This window comes from Tachypleus tridentatus, chromosome 13, assembly GCF_004210375.1.
Source record: "Tachypleus tridentatus isolate NWPU-2018 chromosome 13, ASM421037v1, whole genome shotgun sequence".
Lineage (NCBI taxonomy): Eukaryota > Metazoa > Arthropoda > Merostomata > Xiphosura > Limulidae > Tachypleus > Tachypleus tridentatus.
Genome location: NC_134837.1, coordinates 115,875,217 through 115,892,163, shown reverse-complemented (window position 1 = coordinate 115,892,163; position 16,947 = coordinate 115,875,217). Strand labels below are relative to the sequence as shown.

Sequence of the window (16,947 nt, the reverse complement as noted above, 5' to 3'; positions counted from 1 at the left end):
GAAATGTTTTATGCCTTTTTCAGCACACAAATTACCATATTTTTGATAAACTGTGTAAAAAGAAGTAACTGTTAATTGGATATGTACAATAAAGCATATCTTGTTACTTGCTTTTACTTATTAATTTACAGATATAATTGCATTTTAAGCATATTATCAAATAAAACATATATCGCTACCCATAATGGCATTCTTTAGTCATTCAGAATGCCTTTAGCAAGTTGGTTAGGTGTAAAATCTTCAGAAAAATGTCATTTTGCCCAAAAATGAAAAGCCAATGAAATATTAAGAAATAAATGCCAAAAAAGTTTAACAGAGTTCTGAGTAAAAATGAGTTCAGTTAATAATATGAAATACACCAAGATATTTTGACATTTCTCAATTTGTAAAGATCCAGAAAAAAAGTAATAGGTATGTGTGTGGACACAAAAATCGTGCAAAGACTACAAATCATGATCTGCATTTAAAATGTAACTTAAGAAAACAAAAATATGTGAATTTAGAACCAAGTTTTATATTATTTCAAATAATGGCCAACTTTCTGATTCAAATAGAAAAAATGACTTCTTCCTGTTTTAGAAGTGTTTGACCCTAAACAAGCTGGTTCTCAGTTAGTAAAATGTCAGGAACCACTCATTCAAAATGTTTTACAAGTTAATGAAAGGTGAGATAATAAATACAGCCAGAAACTATGAACAATACATTTCTTTTTTTCTTTTTCAATTAACTGCCTGAATTTTGTTACAAGTTTCAAAATCAGCTATGTCAAACTTTGAACCATTATTTTTAAAAATTACAGAAGTCCTAAGTTAATGAGCAACATATTTCCTGTCGACCAAATGTACCTTTTTCCTGGAGTTTCTCTTCAGACACAAAAAATTCTGTATGTTTCTGCTGTTGCTGCTGCATGTGAACTTGTGCTTGGGCATGAGCTTGTGCCTGAGCCTGAGCTTGTGCCTGGGCCTGTGCCTGGACAGCAAGCTGAGCAGCTGCAGCAGCTTGCTGTTGAGCCAACATGCCCATCATATATGGTTGTCCTAACATGTATGGTGGAAGAGCCATCTTCTTGGTAGTTAAACGTATTCAACGATTATCTGTACCTAAAATGATGACACAAAAGAAAATGTTAAGAAATCTGAAGAAGTATTTTAGAAATAAGTAATTCTGAAGGGAAAAAATTATAATCATATTCTAAAAACTTAGCACAACCATATTTTGTACCTTTCACATTATTTTTTTGAGTATTTGGTCAAATTTCTCATTCTCTTAACAATTACATTTAATTCTCAAAAGCAGGTAAGCTGATACATGTATACTAAATGTCTCCAGCTTCAGGTTAGTTCAAATTATATATTCTAAGTTTAGTATTTCTTTTGTGACTGCTTTAAAACAATTTTTACAACAGGTTTTCTTAACCTGATATTACACTCTAATATCTATCCTTTAACATCAATTTTAGCTTTAAAATAAAAATACATCTTTGCCAGTTAAAAGATAATGTAAAAAAAATGTTCCCCAATGTATTTTTGATTGACTTTTATTGCTAAAAGTTAATGAGGTGTTTTAATGACCATTTGCAGTATTATTTTAAAAAAGTTTTAAAACTTAGATTCAAAAACCAAAGTATTTATTAGGTACATCAAAACTAAAATGCATTACTGTTCATTGAACTTTTGTTCTCTATTACACTCATACATCACTGTATAATGCCCAAACATACACCATTTTAATAACAGTAAACTCACATAGCTAAACCTTTTCAGACATGCTCAGTAAAATAAACTCAAGTTAGTATACACATCTGCACATATTAAGTATTTATACTATAACTTTTAATTCAATGTGCATATTCATAACACTTGGTTTACCTTTAGTCAACAACTAAAATAAACCCTACAGAAATTAAACCAATAAATCACTGCTTGTTTCAGTAAAGCATTTACATGACACCACAATAATGACACCCCTAATGTATTGGATTATATATATATATGCTAAAATGTTTTTACTGGAAAATTCAAAGTAATCACACTGCACTTAGAATTAGTGAAAACATTTATCTCAACAACAGTACAAGAACTGGAAGCAACTAATAATGAAAAATGAATATGTTATTGCAGATGGTTTAATTGATTTATCGAAGAGAATACAGCTAATGTGTTGGATGTGCCCTTTTTCACTGACGAAGCATGGTTCCATCTCTCAGGTAACATTATTTCACAAAATTCAAGATTGTGGTAATCCGATAATCCTCACAGTTTGCATGAAACACCCCTACTTGATTTCAAGGTTGGTGTGTGGGTTGCAATTTCCAAACATTGAATTGTTGGCTCTATTTTCTTTATGAACACACAAACAGTGAGTGCTATTGTTTGGAGATTCTTCACACCTTCATCGGTCAGATGACAAGTGATGAAATCAATTACTCATGGTTTCAACAGGATGGTGCTACTGCTCACACATCTCACAGATCTATGCAGTTATTAAAGGAATGTTTTGGAGATTGCATTATTTCCAAAGACATGTGGCCCCCACACTCACCAGGTCTTAATCTATCATACTTTTATCTATATGGAGCAACAAAATCTGCAGTGTATCGAGATTGTTTGCACACGCTGGATGACTTAAAAGCAGCGATAACAGCATTCATTCAGTCTATTTCAATAGATAGCAGTGTTTGGAAATAAAATAAGAAGGATCCAAGCCTGTATTAATGTCAACAAGAGTCACTATAATTGTCATTCATATTTACCTCATGTATTCTATATTGAAACATGTCTGTTAATAAATATAAGTGCACAGTGACTTTCCAAAACCTTAAAATTCATGCTTCTAATTTCTTGATCAACTGTAAACACAGATATCAAAAAATATAAAAAGAGCAACAAGACATACAGAGGTACCACATGACACAAATCAATATTTAGTTTTATTATGTTTCCTTTTACATCAAGAAAATAAAACATAATATTAAAATATGAAATATAAACTATGTTTTGATATTCATTTTATTAACATATAGTAATAATAAAGTTATTATTGAAACATGTCTGTTAGTAACTATATAAGTGCACAGTGACTTTCCAAACACCCTGTAAAATTCATGCTTCTAATTTCTTAATCAACTGTAAACACAGATGTCAAAAAATATAAAAAGAGCAACAAAACAGAGGTACTACATGACACAAATCAATATTTAGTTTAATTATATGTTTCCTTTTACATTAAGAAAATAAAACATAATATTAAAATATGAAATATAAACTATGTTTTGATATTCATTTTATTAACATATAGTAATAATAAAGTTATTATTGAAACATGTCTGTTAGTAACTATATAAGTGCACAGTGACTTTCCAAACACCCTGTAAAATTCATGCTTCTAATTTCTTAATCAACTGTAAACACAGATGTCAAAAAATATAAAAAGAGCAACAAAACAGAGGTACTACATGACACAAATCAATATTTAGTTTTATTATGTTTCCTTTACATTAAGAAAATAAAACATAATATTAAAATATGAAATATAAACTATGTTTTGATATCCATTTTATTAACATATAGTAATAATAAAGTTATTATTGAAACATGTCTGTTAGTAACTATATAAGTGCACAGTGACTTTCCAAACACCCTGTAAAATTCATGCTTCTAATTTCTTAATCAACTGTAAACACAGATGTCAAAAAATATAAAAAGAGCAACAAAACAGAGGTACTACATGACACAAATCAATATTTAGTTTTATTATGTTTCCTTTTACATTAAGAAAATAAAACATAATATTAAAATATGAAATATAAACTATGTTTTGATATCCATTTTATTAATATATAGTAATAATAAAGTTACTTATTATACTTTAGAAATAAATCACTAAAAGACACTGACATGCAGTTAGACCCATCCATTGCAAAAAGGCTAAACCTAAGACTCCAGCTTACCCAAAAAACCCTTTCTGTATGTCGCAAAATTTTGCTCAGTTAAATTCAACACTGAATAAACCAACTTACTACAAACATTTTAATAAAAGTTACTATTATCAAGTACATTATAATATTAAGGTTTTATATCATCTAAGTTTTATTTCTTTATTTTAAAGAGAAAGATTTAAAACAATTTAAACTGCATTTTGCTCACAAGTGTTCCACTCATGGATAAAATTTTCAAGGTTAAGAGCTCTTAGACAAAAATGGTGAGAACCTAATAATGATTGTTATAGAAGGACAAATTACATTTTCATCTGTATCTCACTAGTGGAGGAAAACTTTCAAGAATTTTAACCCATGTAAAACATTTTCATATTTCTAAGTTTAAACTCAACTATACTTGTTTGCAAAATCAATGCTGTGCTTCACACTTGGACTAGAAAAAAGAAAGTTGCAAGTTGTGTAATGTTAAGTACGCATGACTCATATATAGCATTATTGATATTTAAGATATTTAGAATAAACATTTGTATTTTCATGTCATAATATGTAGTCATTCTAGCAAAGAAAAAAAAGCATAATTTATACTTATTTTTTTTTTTTATGATGATGATAAGGCTGGTGAAGTAAGAGACTCCCATGCAGCTTGAGTATAAAAATTGAAAACATATAATGTCCTACTTAAAAAAGATATGCATGCTGTATCAAAAGTTGTAATGCAACTGTGTAGACAAACTCATGTATATTATACCATTATAAAAGTGTTAATTACATTCACTTGGGTAGTCAAAATAACAAAAAAAGCAGTCTAATTCTAATTTCAATTATTAAAGTTAAAAAAAATCTTAGATTAGTCAAATATTATAAGAATAACTATGACAGCAATATTTTGATTACTTGGATAATTAGAATAATCAGTTTGGTTGTTTTTAAGTACAAAACTATACAAATGCCATCTGTGCTTTGTCCATCACAGATATAAAAACCTGATTTTTATCAATATAAGCTACAAATTTACTGCTGAGCTACTGGAAGGCTAGAATAAACAAAAACAATTTATCATAACTGATTACTTTATATGACATTACTTAAAGTACACAGATAATCAACATAATTTTACTAAAAATATTTGTACTTTTTAATTAGAGACGAGAAAATTCAGTGTCATAGGGAATTGAAAAAGAAAAATAATAACAAAGTGACTATTGACATTGATAAGATGGAGGTAATTAACACCACTATAATGCTACTGACACCAACAAAAGGAAATTAAACTTCAGACAAAGCCCAAAGCATCTCACAACAATAATACCATTCATACCACAAATAAAACAGTGCTTTACAAATGTAGTAATACATTACCACAGACATTTCTGCCATAGCTAACAGCCTACATTTATTACAAGTATATGCTATCAATGAGTACATCTGCAACTATTGTGTAACACGTATTCAAACTGTGACAAATCAGTTAACGCATTTGAATTCTGAATACTTATCTGCACTTTTGTGACTATACTTTTTTTTAATAGTCTTCCCTAGTCTGAGTGTTTTAAAGACGTGATAAGAACAAAATCCTCTCCTTTTTAAGTGATCAATATTAATTTCAAAGAAGAAAGAAGAAAAGGCTGTCACAATGAGTATCTATTAATATTCTTCCCTGCTACTGCTTCTAATATCAACTGACTCACAACCACTAATGTCATCCATTTTATGACAAATTACATGAATTATCAGGGTTAGTCGAGCAAACTGATTAAAACTGCTGATTTTCATGTCAACAGCTTTTCTATAGCAGTGAATACCACTGGTGGGTTGAATCAGTAGGTTAGCAGCTTTGAATAACACCTTTCTATCTGTGCCAATAGCCAATAAATAGCTGAACAGTAAAGCAGATATGTACATCCATATATTAATTGTACTGTTACAAAGTTAGGCTAATTATGCTTTCAAAATTTCAATAAGTAATAGTGTCATAAATTGGAAAATAAGCCTAACATTTTATCTATTAGTAAAATTAAATGTAATATTTTAATTCTGCCAATACAGATACCTTAAAAACTTTTAATTAAAAATAATCAAAAACATAATAAACAGTGGGAGTAATGATCGAAAACCTAAGTAAAAAATAAATAAATCATGATGTTTATGGGTATCACATTCACAGTATCACTACTGTATCGTTATTTTATCTTAATATAATTTTATAACATTTTTGGTACTTGTACAGAATATCCCCAGTAACACATCGAGTGTTAAAAGACGCGTCCATTTGAAGTAACTTAGTTGATAGCTCAATATTTTGCTTTGAAATAAACAAGTGCAACTTTAATGATGTTGAAGACATTTTAATTGACATTATGATTCAGAATTGTAATATCCTTAAGATATCAATTAAACTACTACAAATACATGCGTCTCTAACACTAGATGTGTTACTTGGAAAATTCTGTAAAAGTAGCACATTTTTTTAACGTTAAGACTAAAACATTATATTATGAATAACAAAAAGAGTATTCGTAACTTCAAAAGAACAACTGAATAAGATCGTCACTTAAATGGTTAGGTCTGCATAAATACATCATAAACCCTGCTACACAACTATTAAAATAGGCTTAACAAGCGCTTAAGCCTTTGCAACTAGTTTGAAACGCATTGTTCAAGTTTTAACACATACAGAAAAACGAAAGATCAAAATGAGTACTCAACACATTTTTATAACTGAACTATTCTCCCCTTACCTTTTCTTTACACTGGTTTAATATATGTTACAAAGGACGACTTTTTCCATTTGATCTATTTAATTTTGGATTACGATTTACACCAACAAACTAAACCTTCTTTAACAATGACGCACTATTGACGTAAAAAACCCTACAAAGTGCCGATAAGATAAAATTGTACCTTACATATATATTATGGCAATATAAATAATAACATATAAATAAAATATTAATATAAACTCAGTTTTCTTAATACTTTTTTTAAAGATACTTTAAGAATTCTTACAAAGTTTTCAGAAGTTACAAGTAAGATCTAAATTATTAAATAAAATAATTTGACTATGTGCTTCACAACAGAAACTTACATAACACTTAACATATGCTCTTGTGTTCATACAAAGTTATAATTTTTGAAATAATTTTATACTCTTGACACATATATATTGATTATATAAAGTTATTTGTGTACTTGAAATGAGTAACATTAAAAAATCAAAAGGATAAACATTATTTCCCTTTATTAATCTGAAAAATATAGAGCTTGTTTTATTATTAGGAAAGTGAGATTATGATAATTCTAATAGAATCTCTCTCAAGCATACAAAGAATCACTTACATGAATTTTGGGCTTTATGAAATCCATTTTCAAATTTAAAACTACTATATTTTAGTATTAAAAAAATCAGTAAAGTCTAAATGTTTGTCTTGAATATTTTCAAATAATGAAAAATGTTAACTCAAAACATCACAAAATAAAATGCTCTTTATTATTATTGATGGAAAAAGATTTCAAATGTTAGTTGTAACTACAAAATGTATATACTATTCAAATTTGTAAGATGTCACTTTTAAAAATAAATATAGCAAATAATAGACAATTAGTCGCCAACTACTCGTTGTACACTTACTTCTTGTACACACCCTCATTCCCAATATATTTTTTACAGAACACCTCACATTATAAGATATATTGGGTTGAGGAATAATTCGTGAGCGTTTTTTCAAGTTAACAAAATATATTCATAAATGAAACACTTTCGCAAATAATTTCATGTCATTTGGTAGATAATTTTTTGCTCTAATAGATGGTGTGTTTGATTTTCATATGTCTTTAATTTTTGCTTTCATTTTCAGCTCATTAAATGGAATGTCAAGTGGACAGAATCGAGCATTTTCGACACCATCTGCTTTTCGCATTTAATTTCTTGCAATTTCGTTTACAACAATGCATGCTATATACCTAGGTATTACATGAAATAAAGTATCATAATAAATGTTTTGGGTGTAATGTGTTCATGCATTGAAGTATTGTATAGTCTTGCATGTAATGCTTGAATTAAATTATTTAAAAACGCTCACGAATTATTCCTCAACCTAATACATCAAAATGAAAATTTTAGGTATTTAGACAGTTTTTGTTACTTAGAAAGCACTTGGATATGCTACTCCATTCAAACAGTAGTATTCTCTGGAAGATAATCTTCCAACAAAGAAAACAAAAACAACGAAAGTAACATTGTCATCTCTCGTACGACACTGTACTATGAGTCTACTATCTCTTTAGTTAAGGCATAAGTTTTCTTGAAATCGTTGTGGTTTTCAGACTTCTCAGGTTTTACGCAGAGAATTGCTCAAAAAAATACTTTACTTTCCCTGTTTTAGTAACATGCAAGCTGTGGGTTCGATAACTCGACAATCAACCAACTTTCTTATATGGCAGATAGCACAAGCATGATGTCCAGAAGTATAAAGCTAGCTGCTCTGTCACGAATTTAGAACTTGAAGTAAGTTTAAGTATTTGAATTTTGTAATATTTTTATTTTTCTTCTTATTAACAAATAATTTTACTGACATTTTAAACTATAGTTCAAACTTAATCTTAGGTGTTGTTTAATTAACGTTGTAACTTTATTGTAATATTCACTAAGTGGTCATTTTCATTTTTAGATTTAATTTAGTTTAAAGGGGAGACAAATTAAACTAATAAAAAACCTGGATATTAATATCGCCCCATTGAATACTTGTTCTAATTTTGTTTTTTTGGTGTGAATAAGCAACTTTTTCTCAGTATATATAGGTGTAAACTATTTCTTAGTGGCGTTCTCAGAGAGCCCGATAATCTTCATAGTTTGGTATTGTCCAAACCTCCAAGAAAACCCTTGTTTGGAAAATACCACACGTTCATAACGCATTGTGAACTGGGAGCTCCACAATCATATTTTTTATCCCTCCCTTTTTTTTTTTTTTGTTTTTTGCACGCTAAAATCCTCAATTTTTATAGCAGCACACTAGAACACGAGAGTTAATTAAAGGTACGAAAATGAACAAATAGTTCTGAGTTGGTTATATAACGATTATTGTAAAAATGATAGTCTGAGTTTCATTGATGAAAAGGAAGATTGCTAATTATCAGAGAGAAAAAAAGCGAACAGTCACAATGCAAAAGGAATTATTCCTTCAAACATACTGTACTCCACTGGGACAGCGGTAAGTTACGGATTTACAACTCTAAAATCAGGGGTTCAATTTCCGTCGGTGGAAATAGCAGATGATAGCCCTCTGAGATTTTGCTGTAACAAAACACACACACACGTAGCTACTAATTTTCTTATATGGATATCGGTGACTGTATTTGTAATAAATGTTTCAAGCTAAATTTTAAAATCTATACATCTTATTTTGTTTTTCGTTGATATTGTTCATAGCACTGATTGTCGACAATAATGTGAAAAATAAATATACCTACAACACGAAAACGTGAATATACGGAATATCCATTTGTTTTTATATCTCTAATATTAAAAACCAGGGAGCTCTGTCTCTGCATCCTACTGAGGGCTTAAGGTAATGCTGAGGTCCCAGTTTTAAGATGTTTGCATTCTTATCATGTAAGGTTGCATAGGAATAAATCTCTGTCAAAGTACAACCTCAAGTAAACTTTTAAGATCCCACCCCCGTGTTGCATAAGTATTAAACAGACGTATTTGAACATGTAATAGCAGGCTGTACTACATGTATCAACTACTTTTAATTTAGAAGAAAGTGCACTGAATTTTTCTTTTTCTAAAGTTGGAGTATAGCATAACTTAAGCAAGTGTCTAATTGGAATAATTGTGTCAAGTAAATATTAGGCATTTTTTCGTTTGATTCTTTTTCAGGGATAATAATGAGCATTTCAATTTAGTATGCTGCGTTATTCTTGTCCGCAAATTAGACGGTAGTTGTAGATTAATTCACCCATCATCTTTAGTATCTAATGGCCTACATAAATTTTAGGTTTTTACATAGAATAAAAGTAGTTAAATTCATTTGGATCTAGACGATACTTTAGTATTGTTCTGTTTGCTGGTAGTAGGTTTGAGTGTTTTAATGTAGCTTTAGTCTCTAATACCTTCAAAGTTCTCTTATCAGTTTATGGTTACCTTTCATTTTCGTTTGGCTTTTGTCTGTAATTTAAAAAAGTTGTTTAAGTTCACCAGTGAGAAAATTATACACAAGTTGTTCCACAAGATAATGGAGTACATAATTTATAGTATGATTTATTGTTATTGTGGTGAAATAGAGTGGAAACGTGAATTTTACAGAAGCTAAAACAAGGGTTCATTGTTATGCATCACTTTTTAACTTAAGGAACTCTAATGTAGTGTGTTTCCTGCTGGTACAGCTGTAAGTCCATAGATTTACAATTCTAAAATCAGGAGTTTGATTCTCCTTGGTGGACTCACCAAATAGCCCAATGTGGCTTTGCTATAAGAAAACACCTACACCTCTTTTAGTGATTATCTCTCCTGTATATTAACCAAATTTACAAGGGGAGAACATAGATTAACATAAAAATGTTATTTAATAAATTCTTAGCTGTTCTTGTTAGTCTTTTTTTGTCACATTTAAACCCATGATCATTTGTCTTTTATTGTATTGCTAGAAATGGGGTTTCGATACCTGTGGTTTGTTTGTTATTAAACAAAAACTACACAAAAAAAAAACTAAAAACTTTTATTGTATAATATTGTATTGTTGGTTTCATAAACTGCAAAAATCTCCACTGAATATTTGTTTATATAAATATCAGTCTTTTCTCGCTCTTTATACAATAATCATCAAATTCTTGAGGAAATACACCTGCATCCAAGATCCACATATCTCCTGTTCTTGTGGATCTAGACTTCTCTTTGTGAGAAATTCTCGAGATGCCATAAAGCAGAAGGAAAAAAAGAGGTGCGAGATAATTTGATGCTGTGACAAAAACCTTGTTATTATGGTTGTGAAGTTAAACATAAAAACAATGATTTATTAGGAAGATGGTAACTATACCAGAGAGCATGAGTAAAAATGATATTCTCCACATGACAAAAGATATATGAGGTGTTGGAAGATAAGTCACAAGCTAAGGGAGAGTTAGAAGTATAGGGTGGTCAGATTAGAGGAAACTTCTTTCTTGATATGAAATTGTAGTTGTTCCTGCAAAAACTCTACAAATCTTTCTGCTGCTGCTGACTATTGAGACAAAAGAACATTGGCTGCCTGGAGCATCCAGAATGCCTTATGAAGTTTTCCCCTTAGATTAAATCTTGGTTGTGAAAGCTATGTGATAGAGTTTCAAGAGAAAGCAGGAATGGATGAGCTCCATTGCCATAAGTTGGCTCACCATCAAACAAGACAACACACATTTGCCTTGTTGGATAGGGAACCACTCTGAGAAAAGAGGTACACAGGTGACTCATCAGTGGAAAGGGAGATATTAACAGTTGATAAAGTCCTGTATTACCATCAGGTGACATAGCATGCTCTCCATCCTTTCTGCAAAGTTAGATAAGATAAAAACAGGCAATGGGAGTCACATTACCTGTTAGAGAAGTGACAATAGTCATTCATTTGAAACAGTAACAGTGACAAATTATTTGAACATGCTACATGATTCTCCATGGTTGTAGGTTCAAATCCCCATCCTATCAAATATGCTAATCCTTTCAGCTGTAAGGGCATTTTAATGTTATAGTCAGTCCTATTATTTGTTGATAAAAAAAAAAAAAGAAGTAGCTCAACAGTTAGCAGTGGGTGGTGGTTTCAATACATTAAATAAATTAAAATTCAGTTTTGGCTCTCATGTTCACAGGTATTGTGCTTTACCAGAAGAGATGATAATAACAATTTCTAATACATGTGTATATGAATGTGGTTTGAATTGTGTTTAGCAAATTTTGGTGGGTTGTGTGAAATTGCAAGGAAGTGAAATTGTCTGTGAAATGTGGAACTAGACAAGTATGCCTGCGCATGACATTTTAACTCAAAACAATCCAGTGTTCTGTTTGTTGTGCACGACTATTTTGGTCAGCAGATTAAAATGTTTTAAGAAGTCAGTCTTCTAATTATGTTTCAACACAAATCAACACGAACTGAGTTCTACATCAAAATGCAAGCTATGCCCCAGACAAAATATGATACCTCTGTGACAGCTGGATATTCTTGTCTTCTGCAAAGTTTGTTATTTACCAAAGATGTCAAAGAGAGGAGACACAGATAATAATGAATTCTAATGGACTGGTGAATAAGGTTGACACTCATGTGATGTCTGATCTATATCAGTAAGTAATGTTGACACTTTCAATCCCCCAGGTCTTTTCTACTGCATCTGAGCTCTGTGAAGTGCTAGTTGCAGTTTATCAGTGAGGCTGCACTAGCACTGGAAGTATATGAGGTTGTGTATGAGTTTGCTATTCAAGGATGCTTGAGTTAGTAGATAGTATAAATATTATGAGCTGGATACAAGTGAGCACATGGTCCATAAATACAGTGTGTGACCCCACATTTTATTTTTGATTTTTCACTATGCCATGATAGGTATTTGCAGATGAATTTTTTGTAACAGAGGTAGTACTGCTTTAACCTACCATCTTGATTTAATTCCTCTGATCAATGTAAGATAAAGTTCTTAACTTTTTTGGCTATATTTATCTTTTAAACTGGCTACTGATGTTTTTGAGTATTCTCTTTTGCAAATAACTCCCTGTAGTTGCTGACATGGATGGAAATAACAGTAAGTCTTTTTCCTTTGGACTTTAGTAATACTATGAAATTTCCAATACTGTCTTCAGTGCATAGGGCTGAACCTGCTTTCATGTTTTTACAGTTCATTGATGAAGATGTAGTAATGGCCAAGTCATCAGACATACAGCATTTGAAGGAAGTAACTATGGACTTGGTTCTTTGGACTAAAAAGTGTCATAAGTCACCTTCCAGCACCCTCACTACTGGTTGTTCTACCGACATCTAATATAAGGTGCTAGAAAAAGTAAGTTTGGACAAGTTTATGATGTCTAGTGTGCAATTACCCAGCTGCATATCACTACAACATTCCATATCGATATGAATAAGATGCCACAAAATTGTATAAAGAATAAGAAAGCATTGCAGAAAGCTACTGAAGTGCCTTATTAAGGGAAACAACAGACAGCATTCCACCACTAAAAGACAATGAAAAAAGAACTCAACTCTGACAAAATCACTCATACTGTCACCTCTACTATGTTGACAGTCATAACACTAGTTAAATTTACTTTTTAAGTGGTAGTCACCATTGTAACTACAGTGAGAATGGAACAACCAACTGTAGCAATAGTGACCAACAGGTCCATCCCTAAAATATCTGTTTCAATCACTCCATCATTCACAACTCCTGGAAAAAAAGTGAAGCTCTTCAAATAAAGACCAAACCAAGGAGGCTGTTATGACAACATAACCCAGAACCAGGATTGGAAAGGTCAACTTCAGGTGACTGACGGTGGTTCTTGTACTTACCTGTTAGTCTTCCTGGCGGGTTATGATCATTACCATTTTGCTAGAGAAAGTCCTTTACAACTTCTCTTACTCTGCTTTCTCTCTTAACATTGTAGACTAGGTGTCAACATTGGTTTTATGTTTTTTGCTGGACATTTGGTGCAGATAGCCTAGCTGCATTGTGCCATAAAACACTAAATCAATCAACCAAACCAAGGAATGCTTGCAGCTCCATTGCAACAGATCACAATTTTAATGGGCACTGAAAATATCGGGCAGCTAGAGACCCAGGCTCTTTATGATTGAGAAGGCAGCAATTTTTTTTTTAAGCAACAAGAGCCACAAGTGAAGTTGGAGGAAGTGTGTCAACTCCAAAAGTATCTGGCAAAAACTCACAAATCATTGTAAGAGCTAAGGAGATTATTCACCATATCACCATAGCTGCATTTGAGGACTTACTGTTGGAGATATTTTAGGTGAGTTAAAATATATACTCTCTCTATCTAAAATGTAAATACTTTGTTATATCATTATGTAGAGACATGTATTATGTTTTTATATATTTAATGTCTTATTATTTTTTTGTATGTTTACTTTTTTTTGGTTCAGTGTATATATTTTTACATTTAAAGGGTTTCTAATTTACAAGCTCTGTATTACAATGCCAAAGGATCTTGTTTTCAATTAAATTATTGCTGCTGAGAATCGACATCTACACGAAGGTAAGATGAGGATCATACCATTAGTAAGTCAACTACAATCCAAATCTTAAGCCAATGGGGACTGACATTCATGTAGGTATAGGACAGAAGATCATACCAGCAGCAAGTCAACTACAATTCAAAACCCAGCCACTTGACAGGAGTAGTAAGAGAATCATACCATCTTCACCTCAAGTACAGCAAATCAAAGGGAACCTCAATATCCCCGATTTATGAACGGGACACAGGATAGCAATACAAGTAAGTGATTGACCAACCTGGGAATCCAACATCTGGATAATTGGTATTCTGAAGATGTCTGTTGTAATGTAAACTATCTCACTCAAAACCAGTCTGAAAGGAACTGCAACAAGTGCAATAACATCCTTGCTATAATAAAATATTGAGCAATAGTGTAAGAACCATATTATCCAACAAGTACCTCCATTGTGAACTATAACATGGATGGAGGAACAAAAATACCTGTAATACATGTTTGAGGACTTGTGTTGATTGGTTCAGCTCTGAATGCAAAACCCAGTCACTGGAAATTGACATCCACATGGATGTTGGATGAAGAATCTCAATTGAAGGGATTAACTGCAATTTTGATGGCTCAATCCAAAAGCTATCACATCCCATTATAGAAACCCATACAGAGTTAGAGTATCAGATTGGAGGATATCTCATCATCTACATCAGCAGAACACCACCGCCTTACTCTCAGATGAATGGTCTAATTATTGTTTGTATCATATATCACTATCACATTCATTCAAGATGATGTCTCCATGGTCCACTACCCCTGTGATATTGAACTGGAAAGTGATTAGGACTCCCATACTCCACTGTCAGAAAAATGGAAGGAGAAAATGCAGTGAAGATTCCAGAGGAATGTCACCAGAGACAGTGCAGCAGATGACCACAAAAACTCTCACTTTTAAAACAATCTCATGCTGGGCAGAAATGGATAGCCATCCCCTTCTGCTTACCAATGAAGTCTATGAAAGAGTTCAGTCTAGAATGAGCATATTAATGAAGCAAATATATTGCACAAGGATTTTATGGAAACCTCATCTCAACAGTGAGTGTGTTATAGCCATGGAGTCAGAAATGTGCAGTGTGCAGTGTGGATTTGACTATAAGAAGAATACCTGATCAGGTACCAGTTGCCACAGAGTTGGATTTAGACAGTAAAAAAAAAAAAAAAAAAAGGGAAAAGTGCTTGAAAAAAAGAAATATATATATATTTTAGTGAAATGAAATAATTTATATCTAAATGAAGTTATATGAATAAACAAAATCATGAGGAAGGACTGCATTAGAAACAGTTATTTTATAACCATTAAATATTCAAGCCATAAACCAAAACACATTAACTTGAAATTTTTTTAAAGAAAGGATCCTACGGTACAAGGTACAATGTTGGATTATAAAATGTATCCTAGGCTTTGGAGGCGACTGAAAAAATAGGACCCATATTGCAGTGGAGATACACCATCTATCAGTCTTAACCTCCAATTTGCTAGTTTTGTGTAAAAAAATTAGAAATTAAGAGAGCGAGATATGGGTGCTCAAGCCCACAACATTCCACATCTATATCACCATTCACTGCCTGCAAACTGTTGTAGGAAGGTGACTGCTCTCCCAAGTTACAAAAAGAAAAAAATAACCAAGTTACAAAAAAAAAAAATAAATAAATAAAAATGAAAATAGGGTACTACCATTTGGGGGTAAGTAAAATAAAACTTAGCTTTTTAAGTTAGTATTCCTGCCCCCAATATGGTAAAGGTACCAATTAACACGACATCAGCAAAGTGATAGTTTACTATGACTGTTGTGCTTTTATATGCTGCTTATGGTATACATCCGCATAAAGTACTACCATGTTCTTAGATGACCTTATTTTTAACTAATATTTTTTAGTAATTTTTAATAGAATTTCTCTGATTTTATTTTCTTTGTATTTATTACAGAATAATTTAATAATTTTATCTAAATTTTTTTTATTAAATCCATTAGCTATTAATTTTTGTATCGGTATATCAACATTATTATTCAAATATTGTAATTTATTACCAAGTTTACAATATCTGAATAACTGTGAAGTTATAATGTTTATGAAGATGGGTATGGCACATTACTACATAAGGAGGGTAAACCATAAATTGGAAAATCAATATCTTTTCTTTTATCAAAAATATTTATATTGATATCATTTTTATCAATTCTTTAACTTCTAAATAATGTGTATCTGTATTAGAAATTGAAGTATTTTCAATTTCTAATTCTGTTGGATAAATGGTGGCAATAACATTTTATGTTTCAGAATTATTTATGCTAATTAAATCATCAGTATGTCTACAGGTAAAATATTTGTATTTGTATAGTTTTCAATAAATATATTTTCATAGTAATATAAATATAAATTTGCTGCACAAGTTGAATAGGTAGTTCCCATTGGAACTCCTATCACTTATTTAAAAACGTATTTATTGAAAAATAGAAACTTAACATATCTTTCATGTTTTTGGAACGACACTTTCTTTTTTTTCTAGTTCTATAAAATGAGAACAATATTGTTCTATTAATGAATTTAAAACAAAGATTAAATCTTTTAATGGTATTGTAGTATAAAGTGTTGTAAAATTAAATGTTTGAATACTATTTACCTGCTCACACTTTTTTAAACATTCTAAAATGGGTTGTTTTTTTTGTTATTCAAAATGCATGTCTTTTATTGTTAATACTTACATTTTCTATTTTATCAAGTAAAATATTAAGTAATTTATTTAATATGGCCAGTTGTTTG

General features: G+C 31.0%; 1 protein-coding gene across 1 annotated transcript in view; it reads right to left on the bottom strand.

Annotated features, from left to right (window-relative positions):
• Prp8 (pre-mRNA processing factor 8) overlaps window positions 1-6,809 on the bottom strand; it is a 76,006-nt gene extending 69,197 nt beyond the window's left edge. Inside the window, exons 1-2 of the mRNA XM_076484641.1 lie at window positions 6,676-6,809; window positions 846-1,100 (exon numbers count right to left, since the gene is read on the bottom strand). Of these exons, the coding sequence (XP_076340756.1) occupies window positions 846-1,062 (217 nt within the window). The 5' untranslated portion in view covers window positions 1,063-1,100; window positions 6,676-6,809. The remainder of the gene's footprint in view (window positions 1-845; window positions 1,101-6,675) is intronic.
• Window positions 6,810-16,947: the final 10,138 nt, after the last annotated feature.